The sequence below is a fragment of the Glandiceps talaboti genome, chromosome 23 (assembly GCF_964340395.1).
Source record: "Glandiceps talaboti chromosome 23, keGlaTala1.1, whole genome shotgun sequence".
In the NCBI taxonomy this organism is placed as follows: Eukaryota; Metazoa; Hemichordata; class Enteropneusta; family Spengelidae; genus Glandiceps; species Glandiceps talaboti.
The window spans coordinates 14,759,336-14,780,255 of record NC_135571.1 but is presented as its reverse complement, the minus strand read 5'-3'; the positions used below and the strand labels follow the sequence as shown (position 1 = coordinate 14,780,255).

The 20,920-nt window shown below is 34.3% G+C and overlaps 2 protein-coding genes across 4 annotated transcripts in view; one reads left to right on the top strand and one right to left on the bottom strand.

The window, feature by feature from the left end:
• LOC144453040 (G1/S-specific cyclin-D2-like) overlaps positions 1-10,815 on the top strand; it is a 37,620-nt gene extending 26,805 nt beyond the window's left edge. For both annotated transcript variants that reach the window (XM_078144310.1, XM_078144311.1), the window contains 3 exons: positions 178-337; positions 3,293-3,438; positions 8,825-10,815. In XM_078144310.1, coding sequence (XP_078000436.1) covers positions 178-337; positions 3,293-3,438; positions 8,825-8,974 — 456 coding nt within the window. In that variant the 3' untranslated portion in view covers positions 8,975-10,815. The remainder of the gene's footprint in view (positions 1-177; positions 338-3,292; positions 3,439-8,824) is intronic.
• Positions 10,816-13,123: 2,308 nt separating this feature from the next.
• LOC144452979 (dynein axonemal assembly factor 3-like) overlaps positions 13,124-20,920 on the bottom strand; it is a 28,616-nt gene continuing 20,819 nt past the window's right edge. For both annotated transcript variants that reach the window (XM_078144226.1, XM_078144225.1), the window contains 5 exons: positions 20,373-20,495; positions 19,652-19,862; positions 17,996-18,110; positions 14,881-15,037; positions 13,124-13,900 (listed from right to left, as the gene is read on the bottom strand). In XM_078144226.1, coding sequence (XP_078000352.1) covers positions 13,838-13,900; positions 14,881-15,037; positions 17,996-18,110; positions 19,652-19,862; positions 20,373-20,495 — 669 coding nt within the window. In that variant the 3' untranslated portion in view covers positions 13,124-13,837. The remainder of the gene's footprint in view (positions 13,901-14,880; positions 15,038-17,995; positions 18,111-19,651; positions 19,863-20,372; positions 20,496-20,920) is intronic.

The following is a 20,920-nucleotide window of genomic DNA, read 5'->3' as shown; positions in this document are numbered from 1 at the left end:
AAATAATATCCATATTATATAAAAGTTTTAGAAATTTTAAAAATCTTGGTAAAAGAGGATGAAATGGACAAGACTCGAAGTCAAATAATTTTACAGTTAAAGGTGTAACAGCCACATAGTGAACATAAGTAGATGGTAATAATATAGCTAACCAGCAGTTGACGACTATCTTTACAGGATATGGAACTACTAGTGCTATCAAAGCTACGGTGGGATCTGTCTGCTATTACACCACACGACTTCATAGAACAGATCCTAACAAGGCTAGCTATAGAAAGGAAGCAATCAGAAGTGATTAAGAAACATGCACAGACATTCATAGCACTATGTGCAACAGGTTGGTGTTCTACACATCTTGTATTACAGTCAGTGTACAGCACATTTTATAGTATTCAACTATTAAACTTGGTGTGTGTGTGTGTGTGTGTGTGTGTGTGTGTGTATGTGTATGTGTATGTGTGTGTATGTGTGTATGTAAAACAGTCAGACAATTTCAATTGGTTTATAGTTCATATTGCCATATTATCATTAGTCTTGTTACTAGACTATTATCATACCAGGACAATCAGAGGGGATAGGATGGGATAGTTGGTTAGATTATAATTCTCAATACGCAAAACAAAATGTCCTCTGTGTGTGTGTGTGTGGGGGGGGGGGGGGGGGGGCTAGGGTTTGGAAAGCCTGGGGCAGATGCAGAAAGAAAATTTAGGGATGATATTGCATTGTAATTGTTAAAGCTGATGGTTAATGTGGGTAAATAACTGTGGAGAACTATGGTTGATGTTATGTCCGTAAAACATAAATACTGGATGGGGTGGGGTAAAACTGAGATAGTATCCCAGTAGACACATCTATAAAAGTTATAAAATGAATTAATTTGTTGTCATCAAGTTGTAGGAAAGTTTTATCAAGTCATTAAATATATATTGAGATTACTACTGCAAGGGTAAATTATAAGTATGTATTTATATATCTATTGTAACTACATATACTGGGGTATATAACTACATGTATATATTGTAACTACATATACAGGGGTATATAACTACATGTATCTATTGTAACTACATATACTGGGGTATATAACTACATGTATATATTGTAACTACATATACTGGGGTATATAACTACATATATCTATTGTAACTACATATACTGGGGTATATAACTACATGTATCTATTGTAACTACATATACTGGGGTATATAACTACATGTATCTATTGTAACTACATATACTGGGGTATATAACTACATGTATATATTCTAACTACATATACTGGGGTATATAACTACATGTATCTATTGTAACTACATATACTGGGGTATATAACTACATGTATCTATTGTAACTACATATACTGGGGTATATAACTACATGTATCTATTGTAACTACATATACTGGGGTATATAACTACATGTATCTATTGTAACTACATATACTGGGGTATATAACTACATGTATCTATTGTAACTACATATACTGGGGTATATAACTACATGTATATATTCTAACCACTTATACAGGGGTATATAACTACATGTATCTATTGTAACTACATATACTGGGGTATATAACTACATGTATCTATTGTAACTACATATACTGGGGTATATAACTACATGTATCTATTGTAACTACATATACTGGGGTATATAACTACATGTATCTATTGTAACTACATATACTGGGGTATATAACTACATGTATATATTCTAACCACTTATACAGGGGTATATAACTACATGTATCTATTGTAACTACATATACTGGGGTATATAACTACATGTATCTATTGTAACTACATATACTGGGGTATATAACTACATGTATCTATTGTAACTACATATACTGGGGTATATAACTACATGTATATATTCTAACCACTTATACAGGGGTATACATATATACGTAGATATATTCTTACTTACGCACAGATGTGTGTGTGTGTATATATATATATATATATATATATATATATATATATATATACATATACATACCTCGGTGAGTATCAATCTGCTAAGACAGTGCTCTTTTCCGCAGTGGCAGAGCGTAATAGTTTTATATATATATATATATATATATATAATCTAACTTGTGTACAGGGATATGTATACATATATGGCTGTGATGTGTTATTTTCATCTATAGTATAATGACTTAAAATTTCACAAAATTAAAATGTTTAGTATGTCTTGGAAAATGGTTCTTATTTTGTTCTCACTATCTTTGTGAGGTAGATATATCATGTAAGAGTGTGCTTGGCAATGATGGGTAGTGAGGTAGATATATCATGTAAGAGTGTGTTTGACAATGATGGCTAGTGAGGTAGATATATCATGTAAGAGTGTGCTTGGCAATGGTGGCTAGTAAATACTTTATAACAACTTTACCAAGTTTCCATACGTCAGTAGATATTTATTTTGGTTTTCAATAGTGTCAAAGATAGTGCTGATATTTTGATTGATTTATTTCCATGTATTTCTATAAATTGTTAGGTGGGGTGGGGGGGGGGGGGTGGTGGTTGGTGGGGAGATACTATAAATAAATAATGGTTAAAGTAGTGATACTATGAAGGAGTGGCTTGAGATCTGATCAGAAAGTGAAAATATTTGTACAATACACATTCCTGTACTTTGTATAGCATTGGTATGGGTAACAAGGCATGTCATATTCATGGATAATAGACGTTTAAAATGATTGCAAAAAGTACAATGAATCAAGCTAGGTATTTGCCCAGGGCATGAACCGTACAAAGAACTCACAGTCAGGCTATGCCTAGGTGAGTTTGTATGCACACCCAGTAACGGTTTTACCTAGGCTGGGAATCCTCTGACTTGAAAAGAAAAATATGGGAGGTGTCACTGTTGATTGTGAGAACTGGGATACTGAGCTATCATAAAGTTAGTCAAGTGTCTTGAGTTGACATAAAGCCCTTAGGCTGTACTATGAGTTGCTATTCAAAAGACAAATATATTGCCATGAATTATTGACTGTGTTGTGGGAATAAGAGAGATACTATGTTCCCTCTTATTGTATGTGTTTCAAATTTAGACACAGGGTCAAAAATCTACACGTGTCTGTGGTCCACTGATCATATACTTTGGACCACTATCAGGTCATTATGTGGTTGTCCATAGACAGATATCAGAGTTTTGTTATATATGATAGCAGTAGTAGTACATCCTGGACCACCAAGGTCAAAGTTTGGACCACCACATATGGTTGTCCAATCGGACCACTAAGGAATATATGTTCTGATGATTGCAATCCATCCTTTTATTTCAGATTACAGGTTTGTGGTTAACCCTCCGTCCATGGTAACTGCTGCCAGTGTGTTAGCAGCAGTCAATGGTCTGAGTGGTCTTGGGGCCAAATGGAAGCCAATCCATGGACTTGCAGATCAACTTCAGAAGATAACATCTATTGATTCTGTAAGTTAATGTTTCTGTGTGATAGCTCAATTTCATATGGATTTTACTTAGGATCAAATCTAACACAGTTCATTGCTGAGTTGACCAGCTATAATTTGTATTTATACTAAGGAAACTTGACAGATTGGGTCCTCAATTTGCATTTTAGAACTTTCAAAAGTACTTGCTTGTTATAGGATGGCTAGTCTAGAAAGTAACAAGATGTGAAACAAACAGGAAATGATGGTGGTAGGTCTTCACTTTGCTATTGTCTGTAAAAAATACAAAAAAACTCACTTATTTTGAAGCAGGCCTAATTTGTTTTTCCAATATCTTATTTTGAGAGAATTAAGTTGTTTTGTAAGGATTCAATAGTGAATTGTTCACTGTAAAACAGCTGTTACACATAGCACTATTATGTAAAGGTGTGACTTAGAGTATCTTGGTTTAAAACAAAAGACACTAATTAATGGTGAGGGGAATACAGACAAGGGTTAAGAGGGGACATGTGACAATTCTCAGATGAGATGAACTTGACTTTGAAATAGACTTAAGTCCTAAAGTTTCAGTTATAATAGTCAAGTACTAGTATGTGAAAATGTACTCTGCCTTGGTAGAGAAACAAAAATGAAAGTATTTGAGTACTTGTTACTAAATTGGTAGGAATTATTTTGAATCATGTTAACATTTGTGGGAATTACACTTTTCCTAACCAGTGAATCCTTTAAGTATATAAGTTTATATATTTCTTTTTTATTCAGAACTTCGTTCTTAGCCATTAGTTGAATCTAAGGTCAAATTATTCTGATATGATCTTAGTAAATTAATAGCAAATTCACTCTGATACACAATGTGATGATAACCAGAGAATGTGAGAGTTGAATGAGATGTTAGTATTGGGCAATGCCTTTAACTAACTAGTCTTATACTTCTGTTGTTATCAGTGTTTATTATAAAGCCATTTACTCAGAGAAAAACTTTGAAATAACTTTTAAAAAACAAAACCTTTTTGTTTCTGTCTAGTCATATTGAAGTGTGTGTGTAGATGCTGGGGTCTCATCTTGCATGGAATGCATGCCTTTCATTCAGTCATTGATTTTTCACTCTCTGACAGTATGGCTCTGTTGTCGCTGTGTTTGTGTCAGTTCCCACACTGCCTAATATCTGTTTGTTAGTCTTTTTAAGGCTTACAAATGCCGAGACGAGCCTTGACTCTAGAATTGATTTTTCCTGAGTCAGCTTGAAGTTAATGAGCACTGAGTATTGATGGCTTTGTAGGGATGGTAAAACAATCCAATAGTCCATTGGTAGTGTCCATTCATTGTCCACACACTAGATAACTTGTAGGGACCATTTGCTTTCTCATTCATTCCACACACATAAATAACTAATAAAAGTGACAACTTAAAAAAGGGCTTTTGAAAAAAAAAAGAGTGTTTAAGGAAGATTTTAGAACCCTAGGTAAAAAGAAAGGATGGTTTTCATAAAAATAAGTTTTCCTTAAAATATTTTGTTGAATTTTGGTTAAGAAAGCCATTAAAATGTTGTGGCAGACAAACTGAGTCTATCTAGTCTTATGTAACAAAAGCATTACTTGGTTATAAAACTCACTAGTGGGTAGAACTAGCTGGATGTTGAAAAAGACAGAAATTTCAGTATGGCCATACTGAAAGTTAACATTTCTAGCCAATGCATGGCCATACTGAAAGTTTAACTTATACCAATGCATGGCCATACTGAAAGTTTACATTTCTAGCAATGCATGGCCATACTGAAAGTTTACATATCTAGCATTGCATGGCCATACTGAAAGTTTACATTTCTAGCCAATGCATGGCCATACTGAAAGTTTACATTTCTAGCAATGCATGGCCATACTGAAAGTTATGATTAAGGACACGTTCATTATAGCAGTGGTTTTCATCTATTCTTTATACTCACATAGTGAAATCTAACAAACTATCCACCGCTCCACTCCCCCTCACCCCCTACATTCACACGTCTTTATATTATTAGCCATGGTCATATTTCTAAATTGAGTGCCGTTATATTGCTGCCAGATGTTTCCGGCAAATCTGATTGCATTGAAATAAAAACCAGATGAAACTCGATAAACAATTCTTGGAAATTAGAAACTAGGGAAAGATGTAGAATTGTAGAATTTAGGAAATCATTGAAAGGTAATAGGGTAGTTACTGTTTTATGATTGGTGATAATATGAAAGAATGTCAATGATTGGACGATTTCAGTGACATTGTCATCACCTGTGAAATTGATTACTTCTATAAATGCATCAAAGAACATAGTTCAAAACCCTTGAGGTGTTTTTCCCAGAATCTCACTGTTTTTGTTTGTTTTATACTATTGATGTTAAAACTTAGTAATGTATTTAAGATATCTGAAATGATTTATTTAATGTGTAGAGGGTTGTTTCTTTCATGAGGTCTACTTCTCTGGTTTGTCTATTATCTGACTGGGTTGCTGTGCAATGACTTCGTGGTGTGTTAGGGTTTCAACTGAACACTCTGACTGGGTTGCTGTGCAATGACTTCGTGGTGTGTTAGGGTTTCAACTGAACACTCTGACTGGGTTGCTGTGCAATGACTTCGTGGTGTGTTAGGGTTTCAACTGAACACTCTGACTGGGTTGCTGTGCAATGACTTCGTGGTGTGTTAGGGTTTCAACTGAACACTCTGACTGGGTTGCTGTGCAATGACTTCGTGGTGTGTTAGGGTTTCAACTGAACACTCTGTACTCAAAATAAACTGGTGTCAAGTCAAACTGTAGTAAACTAAAAGAGACAAAAGTGACACAACCTAGAGACTAGACCAGTTTAGTTTGATTGAAACTGTTTGTAACTTTTAGTCAAGTAGGGGTTGGGCTGTTCATGTAGATGTCAATAGGAAATGTTTCATTTGATCTTGTCTTTGTTACCCACCCCTGCATGTTTGACCAGTATAAGCTATGTGGGAATATAAAATGACACCCAAGCCCAATACATTCCATACTTTTACAGTTCTTGGGAACTGCCTTGAAAATTCCTGAACATGCTGGTAGAGTCCATTTATAATGATAGGGGTAGCAGGATATGAAAGACAATGTCCATTTATGGTATAGGGGTGGCAGGGTTAATTTGAGGGGATATGGGTTAGTTTGTCTAGGGAGTGGAGAGTTGATGTGTAAAGGTTATAATACTTTCATTTCCCATTTGCCAACTCCTAGCTGGTATTTGACAATAGATATAATGTAATATAGATAGAGGATAGAGTGGTTGTAACATTGAATGCATTGATTATAAATAACCAGAATGGCTACCAGTCATGTTGTCTATTAGCTTACAGTAAACTAACTAAACTTATACTTTGAACTCTGTTTGACCTTTTGACTTCAACATATTTCCCTAACCACTTCTACCAATTTGTGTCTTTGTTTTACTACCAAGCCAAAGTATTGGTTGGGAGATTGTCAGGGTGTCTTGGAGATTGTCTGGAGATTGTTAGAGTGTCTTGTTAGAAGATTGTCAGGGGGGGGGGGGGTCTGGTTGGGAGATTATTAGGGTGTCTGGCTAGGATATTGTTGGGGTGTTTGGTTAGATGATTGCCAAGGTGTCTGGTATATGACTTATAACAGATGTTTGGTAATGAGTTTGTAAGAGGTTTAAATTAAGCGATTATTTAGTTTTGAGTTTGTACACTGAGTTTATACACTCTACATGAAACTAGATATTTTCATATGAAATTAGGTAACATTAGTGACTTTATGTTTGAATTTGAAACTGTACACAGTCCAAAGGTGACATTGGTGACATTGTAAATCTTAACCCAAGTAGATAGCTTGTAGTTGGACAAGTAACCTGCTTAGTAATTGAAACACTGACACTATGTTAACAGGGCTTTCAGAGTTTTATGTGCTGCCCTCGTATGTTTGGATAGGGAAATGTTAGGCCAATATAGAGAGTCACATTCCAGGACACAATGAGAGACTGAATTTTCTAATTTTTTTTTGCAATAGTTAATGAAATGTATGTAACCACATTGTTGGTTTGTTCAGTACATTGTTACTTGTAATGAGAGAGATTTAGAAAATGAACAATCAAAAGCTGTCTTCATTCATTTCTACAGACAAAAACAACTCACAATGTATGTCAGAAATTTATAGATACTATATGATTACATGAACAAGATATACAATATATATATATATATATGTATGCCAAGGCCTAGAGTTGGAAATATAGTATTATACTTGATAAGACTGTGATTGTGAAATCAAGATAGAGATAAAATGTAACATAAATCTATGTATAGTACTAGTAGGAAGTCAAATACATGATAGTTACATAACACAACATGACATTGGTTACAGATAATCCCATGGTATGTGGTAGGCAGGAAGTTATCTCTTAGGAATGTTTATTTTGTATAAAGACAATGTTTATGTTGGTTAGCTTTACTACCAGGAATGACAAACTTCCATATCTCAACTGAGACATTAGGCTATAACATTAGGCCTACATATTTCATTTCTGTAAGTAGTTAGTTGGTAATGTCTATTCAATTGGCTAATTGTCCCTGAAAGTGACAACTGTGTCCTTTATCTAACTGCTATAGTGTTGATATAGTGATAGGATATGTGTATTGAAACCTACAGACATTAACATAATGATATGGACACTTTATTGAGAGAAAAGAGAATACTACTATGTGGTCAAATCCTATAAGTTAACTACTAGTATATGAGATGAGTAAACTACTTAAGTTGTCAAGTATTTGGTTATTAAAATTGGTAGATGGAGTAATTGTTATTTAGGCTAGTAGACTCACCATCTGGATTTCATTCTCAGGATATTCATTTCATCATGTACTATGGGAAGCAGTGAACAAAATACTTAAATATTGCATATAGTGGTGTATACACAAGGTTTTCATTTAAGATTGGCTGTCAAAACAAATACAGCAAAGATAATGTATGACTTGTCAAGTGTAAAGCTATTTACAATTTGATACACATTCTCAATTGTTTTTGCTAAGGTTTTAGAACTCATGTAAGTGGGTGAAAATATTCTAACACTTGCATAGATTTTATAGGTTTTATAGCTTGAAATTAAAATGTAGAAAGATTAGAATTACGGTGAAAATCTTGTGGAACTCGGAAAGATTTTACCTAGTACCAATACTTGCAATAATCTGTCCTATACAGACTGATAAATGAGGTGGGGAATGCATTGTATGTAGCTAAAGGAAATGTAAATAAAGAGTATAAGATAGATATCTGGTAGTAAATGGATAAGAATACTTAGATAACACTTGACTCATCTAATCTGTACTTAGTTTGATTAAAAGTATTGAAATTTAGTTATGTTCGCAAGTTAACTAATTCCTATTTGTTTGTTTGTTTGTTTTTGTAGGACTGCTTGAGAGCTTGCCAAGAACAAATTGAACAACTGCTTACAAATAATATGGCGTCTGGATTCCAACCAGCTGATGTTTCTAAACAAGATCATGAGGAAAGCGGCCAACCACTCACACCAACAGATGTGCAGAATGTTCATTTTTAAATCAGAACCCTAATCTTATTGACTGCTAACAAAGACTGCCATCCACACTTCAATAGTTCTGAACTAAAATACTATCTCTGCTGCCAACCAAACTGTTATAATCGAACCACATCTGGAACAACTGCCAATCAAATTGACATGAATAGAATATTAGCTGGAACTGCAGCCAATTAAATTGATACAAATAGAATTTCATCTGGAGCCATAGCCAATCAAATTTGAAAAGAATGCAATTTCATCCGGAGCAGAAACCAGTCAAATTGACATAAATAGAACCACATCTGGAGCCACAGCCAATCAAACTGATATGAAGAGAATTTCATCCAGAACATCATACCAGGAAATAAGAATTGAAATGCAATGAATATGTTATATTGAACTTTACCCAATGAAAGTTACTACAATGATGAATTCAGATATTAAATCTACATCTAATGAAATGACAATTATCAACTTATCTCGATGAAATACAAATGTATCACAAACTGCTCCCCAGGTCACCATAGTGCTGTGGATTCTAACTTGCCATTTGTTATAACATATCTTGATATTTTTACATAAGTAATGCACCAGTTATTATGTAAATTAATTTGGACTCTACCATTATTTTGTAGGGAGAACACTATAAACCACATGATTTGACAGTTTTGTGCGAATGGTAATTTTTTTCACACAACACTGCACTGCTCCCATTTCAATGTGATACAAAGTAATCAACTTTATTGTATCTAAATTTAATTTAAATATTTTGTAGCAATGGTATACATACTTAACTGCCAAGGAACAACAACCAACAATTAATGGTTTCTATAGAAACTGCCCAAAATCACTCAACTGCCATAGTGTAGAACTTGGTCATTTCCATGGCAACAGATACATTGTTGTAGGTGATAGAAACTGTCGTTCGAGAGCAGATTATTTTTTGTCACAAAAATGAATTTTTATAGAATGGTATTGTGAAATCAAAATAATTGACCAATGTAATTTAGATTCTGATCAGTTATTGGTCACAAATATCGATATATTTGATGCAGAGACAGTTACAAAGCAGTCACTTAAAATACCAACTATTTTTATTTGGTTTGCAGTTTGCTGTTTATAATGTGTGATGGTTTGGGCGTTGCCTCTTATAACCTGTGTGTTTGAATTTTTATTTTTCATTTTATATTCTTACCAACAAAGTCCATGCAAGGAGATACTGCTTTACCTATTTATCAAATGGGACATCCCACCTTTCCATCATGCAACAGCAGGATGTATGATTGGGAATAGTTGAAATAGTGGGAAATATTACCGTATTATTTACAGTCAAAGTTTGAACTCAACAGTGAAAATTTACTATTAATTAAATGTATACCTCATTCTAGTCGCTTCAGTAAGTTAGATTGAAAATCTTTCTACCTCCCCAAAGTATTTTTAGAAATAAATAATTTTCATCTTGGACAACTTGACAATTCTATTCTTGATTAATGGGGAGGTAGAATTCAATATCCCCATGCAAAATAAAATTTACTTTTTCTGAGAAAAAATATATACATTTTTTTTTTACAATTTTGTGATTGTGCTCACCAAGGGTTGTTTCCATGGTGATGGTCATTTTCTGTGTCATATGATTATGTTTGTTTGATCTCATTATGCCTTCAGATATATGGTGGAATTCAGGCAGTTCCAAGTTGTTTGCTTGTTGTTATGGTGATATCTATACAATATAGATGAATATATAGTGTATGAAGAATTGGGGAATGTGTTCATTTAGGGGCAATTGTGGCCAAAATATTATACATAGCACTTGAGATTTATGACAGTGTCAAAGAGAGAAAACTGACCAAGATGATGCTTTGTACATGTAAATATTTTTGAAATGAAATAAAGTTTCACATGAACTGAGATGAAAAATGTGTGTACATTGTGATGTATGTGTACATGAACGGAATACATATGTGTGCATTGAGTACAAAAAAAGTATGTATACATAAACAGAGTACATACCAAGTATGTGTACATGAACTGTTCATGTATCAATGTGTGCATGAACTGTGCTTGCATCAAGTGTGTGTGTGTGCATGAAAGGAGTACATATAAAGTATGTGTATATGAACTGAATACATTTTACTGCACATTAGCAGAGTACATAAAGTACATACAATACTTGTATGTATTTGAACATGAGCTGATCTTGTATATGTATGTAAGCACTCTCACACACACACACAAACACACACACACCTGGACAGATGGCAGACAGACAACGGACACACAAACACGGACAGATGAAAGACACACACCTGTACAAAATGACAGACATACACACCTGAACAGATGACAGACACACCCCCTGGACAGATGACAGACACACCTGTACAAAATGACAGACATACACACCTGAACAGATGACAGACACATACACCTGGACAGATGACAGACACACCCCCTGAACAGATGACAAACACATCCCCTGGATAGATGACAAACACATCCCCTGGACAGATGACAGCCACACCTGGACAGATGACAAACACACAAACACACACACATCTTGACATTCCACAAAATTTGATAAACCTGTCCTGTAGATTTTTTACCAAAAACCCCATTTCAACCTAATTTGCATACTACTGAGCCGATCAATTTCATTTGAACAATCTCCTAACTAGACACCACAAACAACATCCAAATAAAAAAATAGCACCAGTGGCTTTGTAGCACAACTGCACAGTTGTTAAAAATGTTTAACCCATATGCTGATCCATACTAGGTATAGGTGTTCATTTGCTGAATGATTATCCATACATTCTACTTGTCTACTTATCCCTGTTATCTTTGCAATACATGTGATCACTTGGCTGTTGCTATGGGCGTGTCTTGTTGCTAGGCACATTTGCATACATTTTTGAATGTGTCTGTGTTATCTTTGCAAAATATGTGATCACTTGGCTGTTGCTATGGGCGTAGTCATGTAGGCATACTTGCATACATTTTTTTGAAAGGTTATTCATTTGTCTATCAATTCCTATTGTTATCTTTGCAATATACGTGATTATTTGGTTGTTGCTATGGGCATGGTCTTGTTGCTAGGCAAATAACATACATTTTTTTTAATGTTTATTCAATTGTCTACCCATCCCCATAGTTATCTTTGTGAAATACACCACCGATTGGCTGTTGCTATGGGCGTGGTCTTGTTGCTAGGCACATTTGCAAACATATTTTGAATGCTTAGACACACCTAAGAATGTTCCAACCAAATTTCAGACCGATCTGCCCAATAGTTTTTGAGTAAGTTTTTTGACCAAAAAATACATTTTTCGACCCAAATCACACACCGGCAGTAAGATCATTTTCATTTGAACAATTTTCCAACTAGACACCCAAGGTAATACACCCATCAAATATCATGGCAATCGGTATTTAACCTGCCAAACACAGTATGATCAGGGAGGTCTTGATATGACTATTTTTCTTTCCCCATAAAATGTGTGACTTCTTATTCTTTGTACAAACTGGCATTTTGAATACCTAAGGATTGTGCATTTTATATATCAACCTGTTTTAATCATAGTGTCTAAGATTTAATTTAGCTGTGCTAAAAACAGGCCTAGATTGACAAGCAACCTTAGACAGATGTTAATCTTTACGCTGTTGACACTAATATGTGAAGTAGCCCATAAAAGATTTAATGATTTCATTGCATCAATAAAACATGAATCTTTCATTTCCAGGCTGAAGTCAAAGCATTTTGTAATACAAATCACATTTTGAAAAGTAAAATGCACATTTCTGATGCGATCATTTTGATTTGAACAATTTCCCAACTAGACACCCAAGGTAATGGACCCACCAAATATCATGGCAATCGGTTCAGCGGTTTTTGACTTTAAGTTGTTTACACACACACACACACACACACACACAAACGCACACGCACACACACACGCACAGACAAACACAGGCAGACAGTCTCTCTCTCACACACACACACACACACACACACACACCATGCCATAAGCACAACTCAACCTTAGTGTTCAGTTGTGCTAAAACAGTACGACAGAAAAATAAATTATACTAAGAATTATATTACTTTTGTCTTTATTTTATTTTATCGTTTTCTCTTATTTTTTAATATATACAAAAAATAAACTCTGCAAGGAAAGATACTAATTAATGGTGCTGTACAAATATATTCAATTGAAAACAAACATTTTTATTCTTGTTTTTAAATGAATTCTTAAAAAGTTGAGTTACAAAGAAAATATAGATACAAAATGTAGACTGGTCAAACCATTGGGTATGTTAATACTGTACTGTTAGGTACTTCTCATTGGGTAAACATTTATCACCTAACTTCAATTTTTCTTTTAAAGGGTCACAAGCCGAGTTTATACATATTTTGGTAGTATTATAGTTTTTGCTGCATATTTAAAATGTATTCACACTATTCCATTATTATCTATATTTAAACCATCACTTGTAAGAGATTGAACTCAATGTTGGTACCAAGATATAACTTATAAATGACGTCATTTATTGTACGTCTCTACAAATGTACAGGAAATCCTTACTGCAGCCAAGTGTTCTAACAATGTCAGAAGACACTCGTAATGTTATAGACATTAACACTATATTGCAATGAGTTTTATTGAACTATTTTCACTTAAAAACTAATAAATCTTAGCTTGTGCCACTTTAGGTGAATCCACCATAGATATCATTTTAACAAATTGATATTTGTCTCCACAAGGTCAACTCCATCCATAGGTTGCAGAGTTGCACCTTTACTACAATACAATGTTTCTTTTAATATAATGTCTAATTTTGTTGCATTGTATACGAATCTCTATCATTGCATCTTCGATATTATCTTCATTTGCGTTGAAAATTAAACTTGGCAAAGCAATCATTTACAGGATCACATGGCTGTATTGGCTGAAAGACAAGAAAAGAAACAATTAGTAAGTCTTTGTCCTAACTAATCATGATACATTACATTCAAGATTACCGGACACATTTCAAGATTTATTCACCCCAATTGATCATTCTCACACCACACAGATAGACAGAAATGACAGTGGATGAGTGGTTAGTTTGTATACTTCTTATCACTGCAGTCTGTGTTGTTCGTGGCTGAGTGGTTAGTTTGTATACTTCTTATCACTGCAGTCTGTGTTGTTGGTGGCTGAGTGGTTAGTTTGTATACTTCTTACCACTGCGGTCTGTGTTGTTGGTGGATGAGTGGTTAGTTTGTATACTTCTTACCACTGCAGTCTGTGTTGTTGGTGACTGTGTGGTTAGTTTGTATACTTCTTATCACTGCAGTCTGTGTTGTTGGTGACTGTGTGGTTAGTTTGTATACTTCTTATCACTGCAGTCTGTGTTGTTGGTGACTGTGTGGTTAGTTTGTATACTTCTTACACTGCAGTCTGTGTTGTTGGTGGCTGAGTGGTTAGTTTGTATACTTCTTATCACTGCAGTCTGTGTTGTTGGTGACTGTGTGGTTAGTTTGTATACTTCTTATCACTGCAGTCTGTGTTGTTGGTGACTGTGTGGTTAGTTTGTATACTTCTTATCACTGCAGTCTGTGTTGTTGGTGGCTGAGTGGTTAGTTTGTATACTTCTTATCACTGCAGTCTGTTGTTGGTGACTGTGTGGTTAGTTTGTATACTTCTTACCACTGCAGTCTGTGTTGTTAGTGACTGTGTGGTTAGTTTGTATACTTCTTATCACTGCAGTCTGTGTTGTTGGTGGCTGAGTGGTTAGTTTGTATACTTCTTACCACTGCAGTCTGTGTTGTTGGTGGCATAATAACAAATTTGTAGCTACATATTGTGTGATGTTGTTGATATTTCTAGTTTGACTATTAATAGCCAATAAGAAATGTAAAGTGTTTATTGTAAACATTTACTTACTTCACACCCTACTGACTTGGCCATGCTAGTTATCTTTGTAACAAATTCTGGCAGTTGTTCCTTCTTCAAGTCTAGCATAAATTTAGCTGTCTCTAGTATGACACTGGCTTTATCTGTAAACGTCTTACTTAAGTCAGAGTTCAACAAATGCACCATACTGAAAATAACAATAATAGCAATATGCAGGTTAGAGAATGTGAGGCTTGTGTGTGTGTGTGTGTGTGTGTGTGTGTGTGTGTGTGTGTGTGTGTGTAAACAACATAAAGTCAAAAAACGCTGAACCGATTGCCATGATATTTGGTGGGTCCATTACCTTGGGTGTCTAGTTGGGAAATTGTTCAAATCAAAATGGTCGCATCAGAAATGTGCATTTTACGTTTCAAAATGTGATTTGTTGTATTACAAAATGCTTTGACTTCAGCCTGGAAATGAAAGATTCTTGTTTTATTGATGTAATGAAATCATTAAATCTTTTATGGGCTCTACTTCACATATTAGTGTCAATGGCGTAAAGATTAACATCTGTTTGTGTGTATATGTGCATGTGTCTGATTGTGTGTTAATGTGTGCAGGTGTGTTTGTTTGTTTGTTTGAGTGTGCATGCGAAACATATACATACCTGTTTGCAATGTAAACTACATGAAATAAAGTGTTGTACTTTGTCTGTCTGTACATATACATACCTGTTTGCAATGTAAACTACATGAAATAAAGTGTTGTACTTTGTCTGTCTGTACATGTACATACCTGTTTGCAATGTAAACTACATGAAATAAAGTGTTGTACTTTGTCTGTCTGTACATGTACATACCTGTTTGCAATGTAAACTACATGAAATAAAGTGTTGTACTTTGTCTATCTGTACATGTACATACCTGTTTGCAATGTAAACTACATGAAATAAAGTGTTGTACTTTGTCTGTCTGTACATATACATACCTGTTTGCAATGTAAACTACATGAAATAAAGCGTTGTACTTTGTCTATCTGTACATGTACATACCTGTTTGCAATGTAAACTACATTACATAAAGTGTTGTACTTTGTCTGTCTGTACATATACATACCTGTTTGCAATGTAAACTACATGAAATAAAGTGTTGTACTTTGTCTATCTGTACATATACATACCTGTTTGCAATGTAAACTACATGACATAAAGTGTTGTACTTTGTCTGTCTGTACATATACATACCTGTTTGCAATGTAAACTACATGACATAAAGTGTTGTACTTTGTCTGTCTGTACATATACATACCTGTTTGCAATGTAAACTACATGAAATAAAGTGTTGTACTTTGTCTGTCTGTACATGTACATACCTGTTTGTAATGTAAACTACATGAAATAAAGTGTTGTACTTTGTCTGTCTGTACATGTACATACCTGTTTGCAATGTAAACTACATGAAATAAAGTGTTGTACTTTGTCTATCTGTACATGTACATACCTGTTTGCAATGTAAACTACATGAAATAAAGTGTTGTACTTTGTCTGTCTGTACATATACATACCTGTTTGCAATGTAAACTACATGAAATATAGCGTTGTACTTTGTCTATCTGTACATGTACATACCTGTTTGCAATGTAAACTACATTACATAAAGTGTTGTACTTTGTCTGTCTGTACATATACATACCTGTTTGCAATGTAAACTACATGAAATAAAGTGTTGTACTTTGTCTATCTGTACATATACATACCTGTTTGCAATGTAAACTACATGACATAAAGTGTTGTACTTTGTCTGTCTGTACATATACATACCTGTTTGCAATGTAAACTACATGACATAAAGTGTTGTACTTTGTCTGTCTGTACATGTACATACCTGTTTGCAATGTAAACTACATGAAATAAAGTGTTGTACTTTGTCTATCTGTACATATACATACCTGTTTGCAATGTAAACTACATGAAATAAAGTGTTGTACTTTGTCTGTTTGTACATGTACATACCTGTTTGTAATGTAAACTACATGAAATAAAGTGTTGTACTTTGTCTGTCTGTACATGTACATACCTGTTTGTAATGTAATCTACATGAAATAAAGTGTTGTACTTTGTCTGTCTGTACATGTACATACCTGTTTGTAATGTAATCTACATGAAATAAAGTGTTGTACTTTGTCTGTCTGTACATATACATACCTGTTTGTAATGTAAACTACATGAAATAAAGTGTTGTACTTTGTCTATCTGTACATGTACATACCTGTTTGTAATGTAAACTACATGACATAAAGTGTTGTACTTTGTCTGTCTGTACATGTACATACCTGTTTGCAATGTAAACTACATGAAATAAAGTGTTGTACTTTGTCTATCTGTACATGTACATACCTGTTTGCAATGTAAACTACATGAAATAAAGTGTTGTACTTTGTCTGTCTGTACATATACATACCTGTTTGTAATGTAAACTACATGAAATAAAGCGTTGTACTTTGTCTGTCTGTACATGTACATACCTGTTTGCAATGTAAACTACATTACATAAAGTGTTGTACTTTGTCTGTCTGTACATATACATACCTGTTTGTAATGTAAACTACATGAAATAAAGTGTTGTACTTTGTCTATCTGTACATGTACATACCTGTTTGCAATGTAAACTACATGACATAAAGTGTTGTACTTTGTCTGTCTGTACATATACATACCTGTTTGTAATGTAAACTACATGAAATAAAGTGTTGTACTTTGTCTATCTGTACATGTACATACCTGTTTGTAATGTAATCTACATGACATAAAGTGTTGTACTTTGTCTATCTGTACATGTACATACCTGTTTGCAATGTAAACTACATGACATAAAGTGTTGTACTTTGTCTGTCTGTACATATACATACCTGTTTGTAATGTAAACTACATGAAATAAAGTGTTGTACTTTGTCTATCTGTACATGTACATACCTGTTTGTAATGTAATCTACATGACATAAAGTGTTGTACTTTGTCTGTCTGTACATATACATACCTGTTTGCAATGTAAACTACATGAAATAAAGTGTTGTACTTTGTCTATCTGTACATGTACATACCTGTTTGCAATGTAAACTACATGAAATAAAGTGTTGTACTTTGTCTGTCTGTACATGTACATACCTGTTTGCAATGTAAACTACATGAAATAAAGCGTTGTACTTTGTCTTTCGATACATATCTGGTACTGAATTGATAGGTAGAAAGTAGATAGTGACATCCTCCATCTTTATAGACTCTGAAATATACAAATTAATATTTGAACATTATTTTGGATTACTGTGTCTGAGTAAGAGCTAGTCTCCACGAAGATTTTCATGTTTACGTTGCCTTTTTCATCAACAGCTTTGTCAAGTGTCTATCTTAATAGTGACATTACAGTGATGATGTCATCATACAACTTGAAGCTCAGCTATCAAAATGATGTCATTACAGTGATGATGTCACCATACAACTTGTAGCTCTGCTATCAAAATGATGTCATTACAGTGATGATGTCATCATACAACTTGAAGCTCTGCTATCAAAATGATGTCATTACAGTGATGTCATCATACAACTTGTAGCTCTGCTATCAAAATGATGTCATTACAGTGATGTCATCATACAACTTGAAGCTCTGCTATCAAAATGATGTCATTACAGTGATGATGTCATCATACAACTTGTAGCTCTGCTATCAAAATGATGTCATTACAGTGATGTCATCATGTAACTTGAAGCTCTGCTATCAAAATGATGTCATTACAGTGATGATGTCATCATACAACTTGTAGCTCTGCTATCAAAATGATGTCATTACAGTGATGTCATCATACAACTTGTAGCTCTGCTATCAAAATGATGTCATTACAGTGATGATGTCATCATACAACTTGTAGCTCTGCTATCAAAATGATGTCATTACAGTGATGATGTCATCATACAACTTGTAGCTCTGCTATCAAAATGATGTCATTACAGTGATGATGTCATCATACAACTTGTAGCTCTGCGATCAAAATGATGTCATTACAGTGATGTCATCATACAACTTGAAGCTCTGCTATCAAAATGATGTCATTACAGTGATGATGTCATCATACAACTTGTAGCTCTGCGATCAAAATGATGTCATTACAGTGATGTCATCATACAACTTGTAGCTCTGCTATCAAAATGATGTCATTAGTGATGTCATCATACAACTTGTAGCTCTGCTATCAAAATGATGTCATTACAGTGATGATGTCATCATACAACTTGTAGCTCTGCTATCAAAATGATGTCATTAGTGATGTCATCATACAACTTGTAGCTCTGCTATCAAAATGATGTCATTACAGTGATGTCATCATACAACTTGTAGCTCTGCTATCAAAATGATGTCATTACAGTGATGATGTCATCATACAACTTGAAGCTCTGCTATCAAAATGATGTCATTACAGTGATGATGTCATCATACAACTTGTAGCTCTGCTATCAAAATGATGTCATTACAGTGATGATGTCATCATACAACTTGAAGCTCTGCTATCAAAATGATGTTACTGCACATATGATGTCATCATACAACTTGAAGCTCTGCTATCAAAATGATGTTACTGCACATATGATGTCATTATACAACTTGTAGTTCTGTGACCAAAATGGATCACTGCCGGAAAGATGTCATCGTACAACTTGTGGTTATGTTATCAAAATGCACAATACTTGCTATAATTAATTGTATGTAAGACTAAATAATCCTAATAAAGCTATAACTTGCATTCATAATGTTATTCTGACAAGTATTACCATGTTGTGATTCATTTCCACTGGTAGCATCACCTTGGTCTGTTACCTCCTTGTTAGACTCCTCCTCCTCCTCCTCCTCTGTGATTTCAGTTAATGTAACACTTTCTTTCTTGTCTTTTGCATCTTCCTTCTTTGGTAGTACATAGATTTCATGGTTTGTCAACTCATACAGTAGTGATAGAATGTTGTATTCTGAAATATCTCTAGCAGTCTGTAAGAAAATGTACCATAGATAAATGTCAATATTCCACCTTTAGTTTACTGATGTGTATCTTTATACTATGAGTCTTGATTTCAACAATGGCTATAATTACATGTTATTCCCCAATATTTTTCTTCTTTCACCAAAGAATATACAAGTGATTTTAGGTGTTTTATCGCTATTGAGTTGCTAAATGAGCAGTGACAAAACCCTTAGGTCACAAGTATTTGCCAGCTGAATGAAAAAAATATATTGGAGAATAACATAATTATACCAGTGCCAGTAATATTAAAGCACAGCAGAATCAGTGACGTACAATGTAGATGCACATTGAATGTAGAATGCATGTAGAATGACAAGGGTATAATTTAGATATTTTGTTGTATACCTTGGCTTGTCCATAGTATTAGATGATATATATTTACCTAGTATATGTCACTGATGTATAGGACATGACAATATGTCTTTCTCTTTTCTTGAAGTAACTTAAGGGGCATGATAGCAGACTGCAATACATACCTTGACATGAACACCATTGGCAGTTTTTAAAAGACTTTCTTCATCACACTCTATACCATATGATATGTATGGACTTGTTACTATATCACCCCAGTAACCACGCTGAGCAACCCTCTCACCTGCCTATAAACGAAATATGTAATATACAATGTACTCAGTTCTACAATTCAATTTATCATCAGATACTTTTGATTTCAATTTCTGAAGTTTAACACATTTAGAGGGCTGATAATCCCTGTAAACATTTAGAGGGCTGATAATCCCTGTAAACATTTAGAGGGCTGATAATCCCTGTAAACATTTAGAGGGCTGATAATCCCTGTAAACATTTAGAGGGCTGATAATCCCTGTAAACATTTAGAGGGCTGATAATCCCTGTAAACATTTAGAGGGCTGATAATCCCTGTAAACATTTAGAGGGCTGATAATCCCTGTAAACATTTAGAGGGCTGATAATCCCTGTAAACATTTAGAGGGCTGATAATCCCTAAACATTTAGAGGGCTGATAATCCCTGTAAACATGTAGAGGGCTGATAATCCCTGTAAA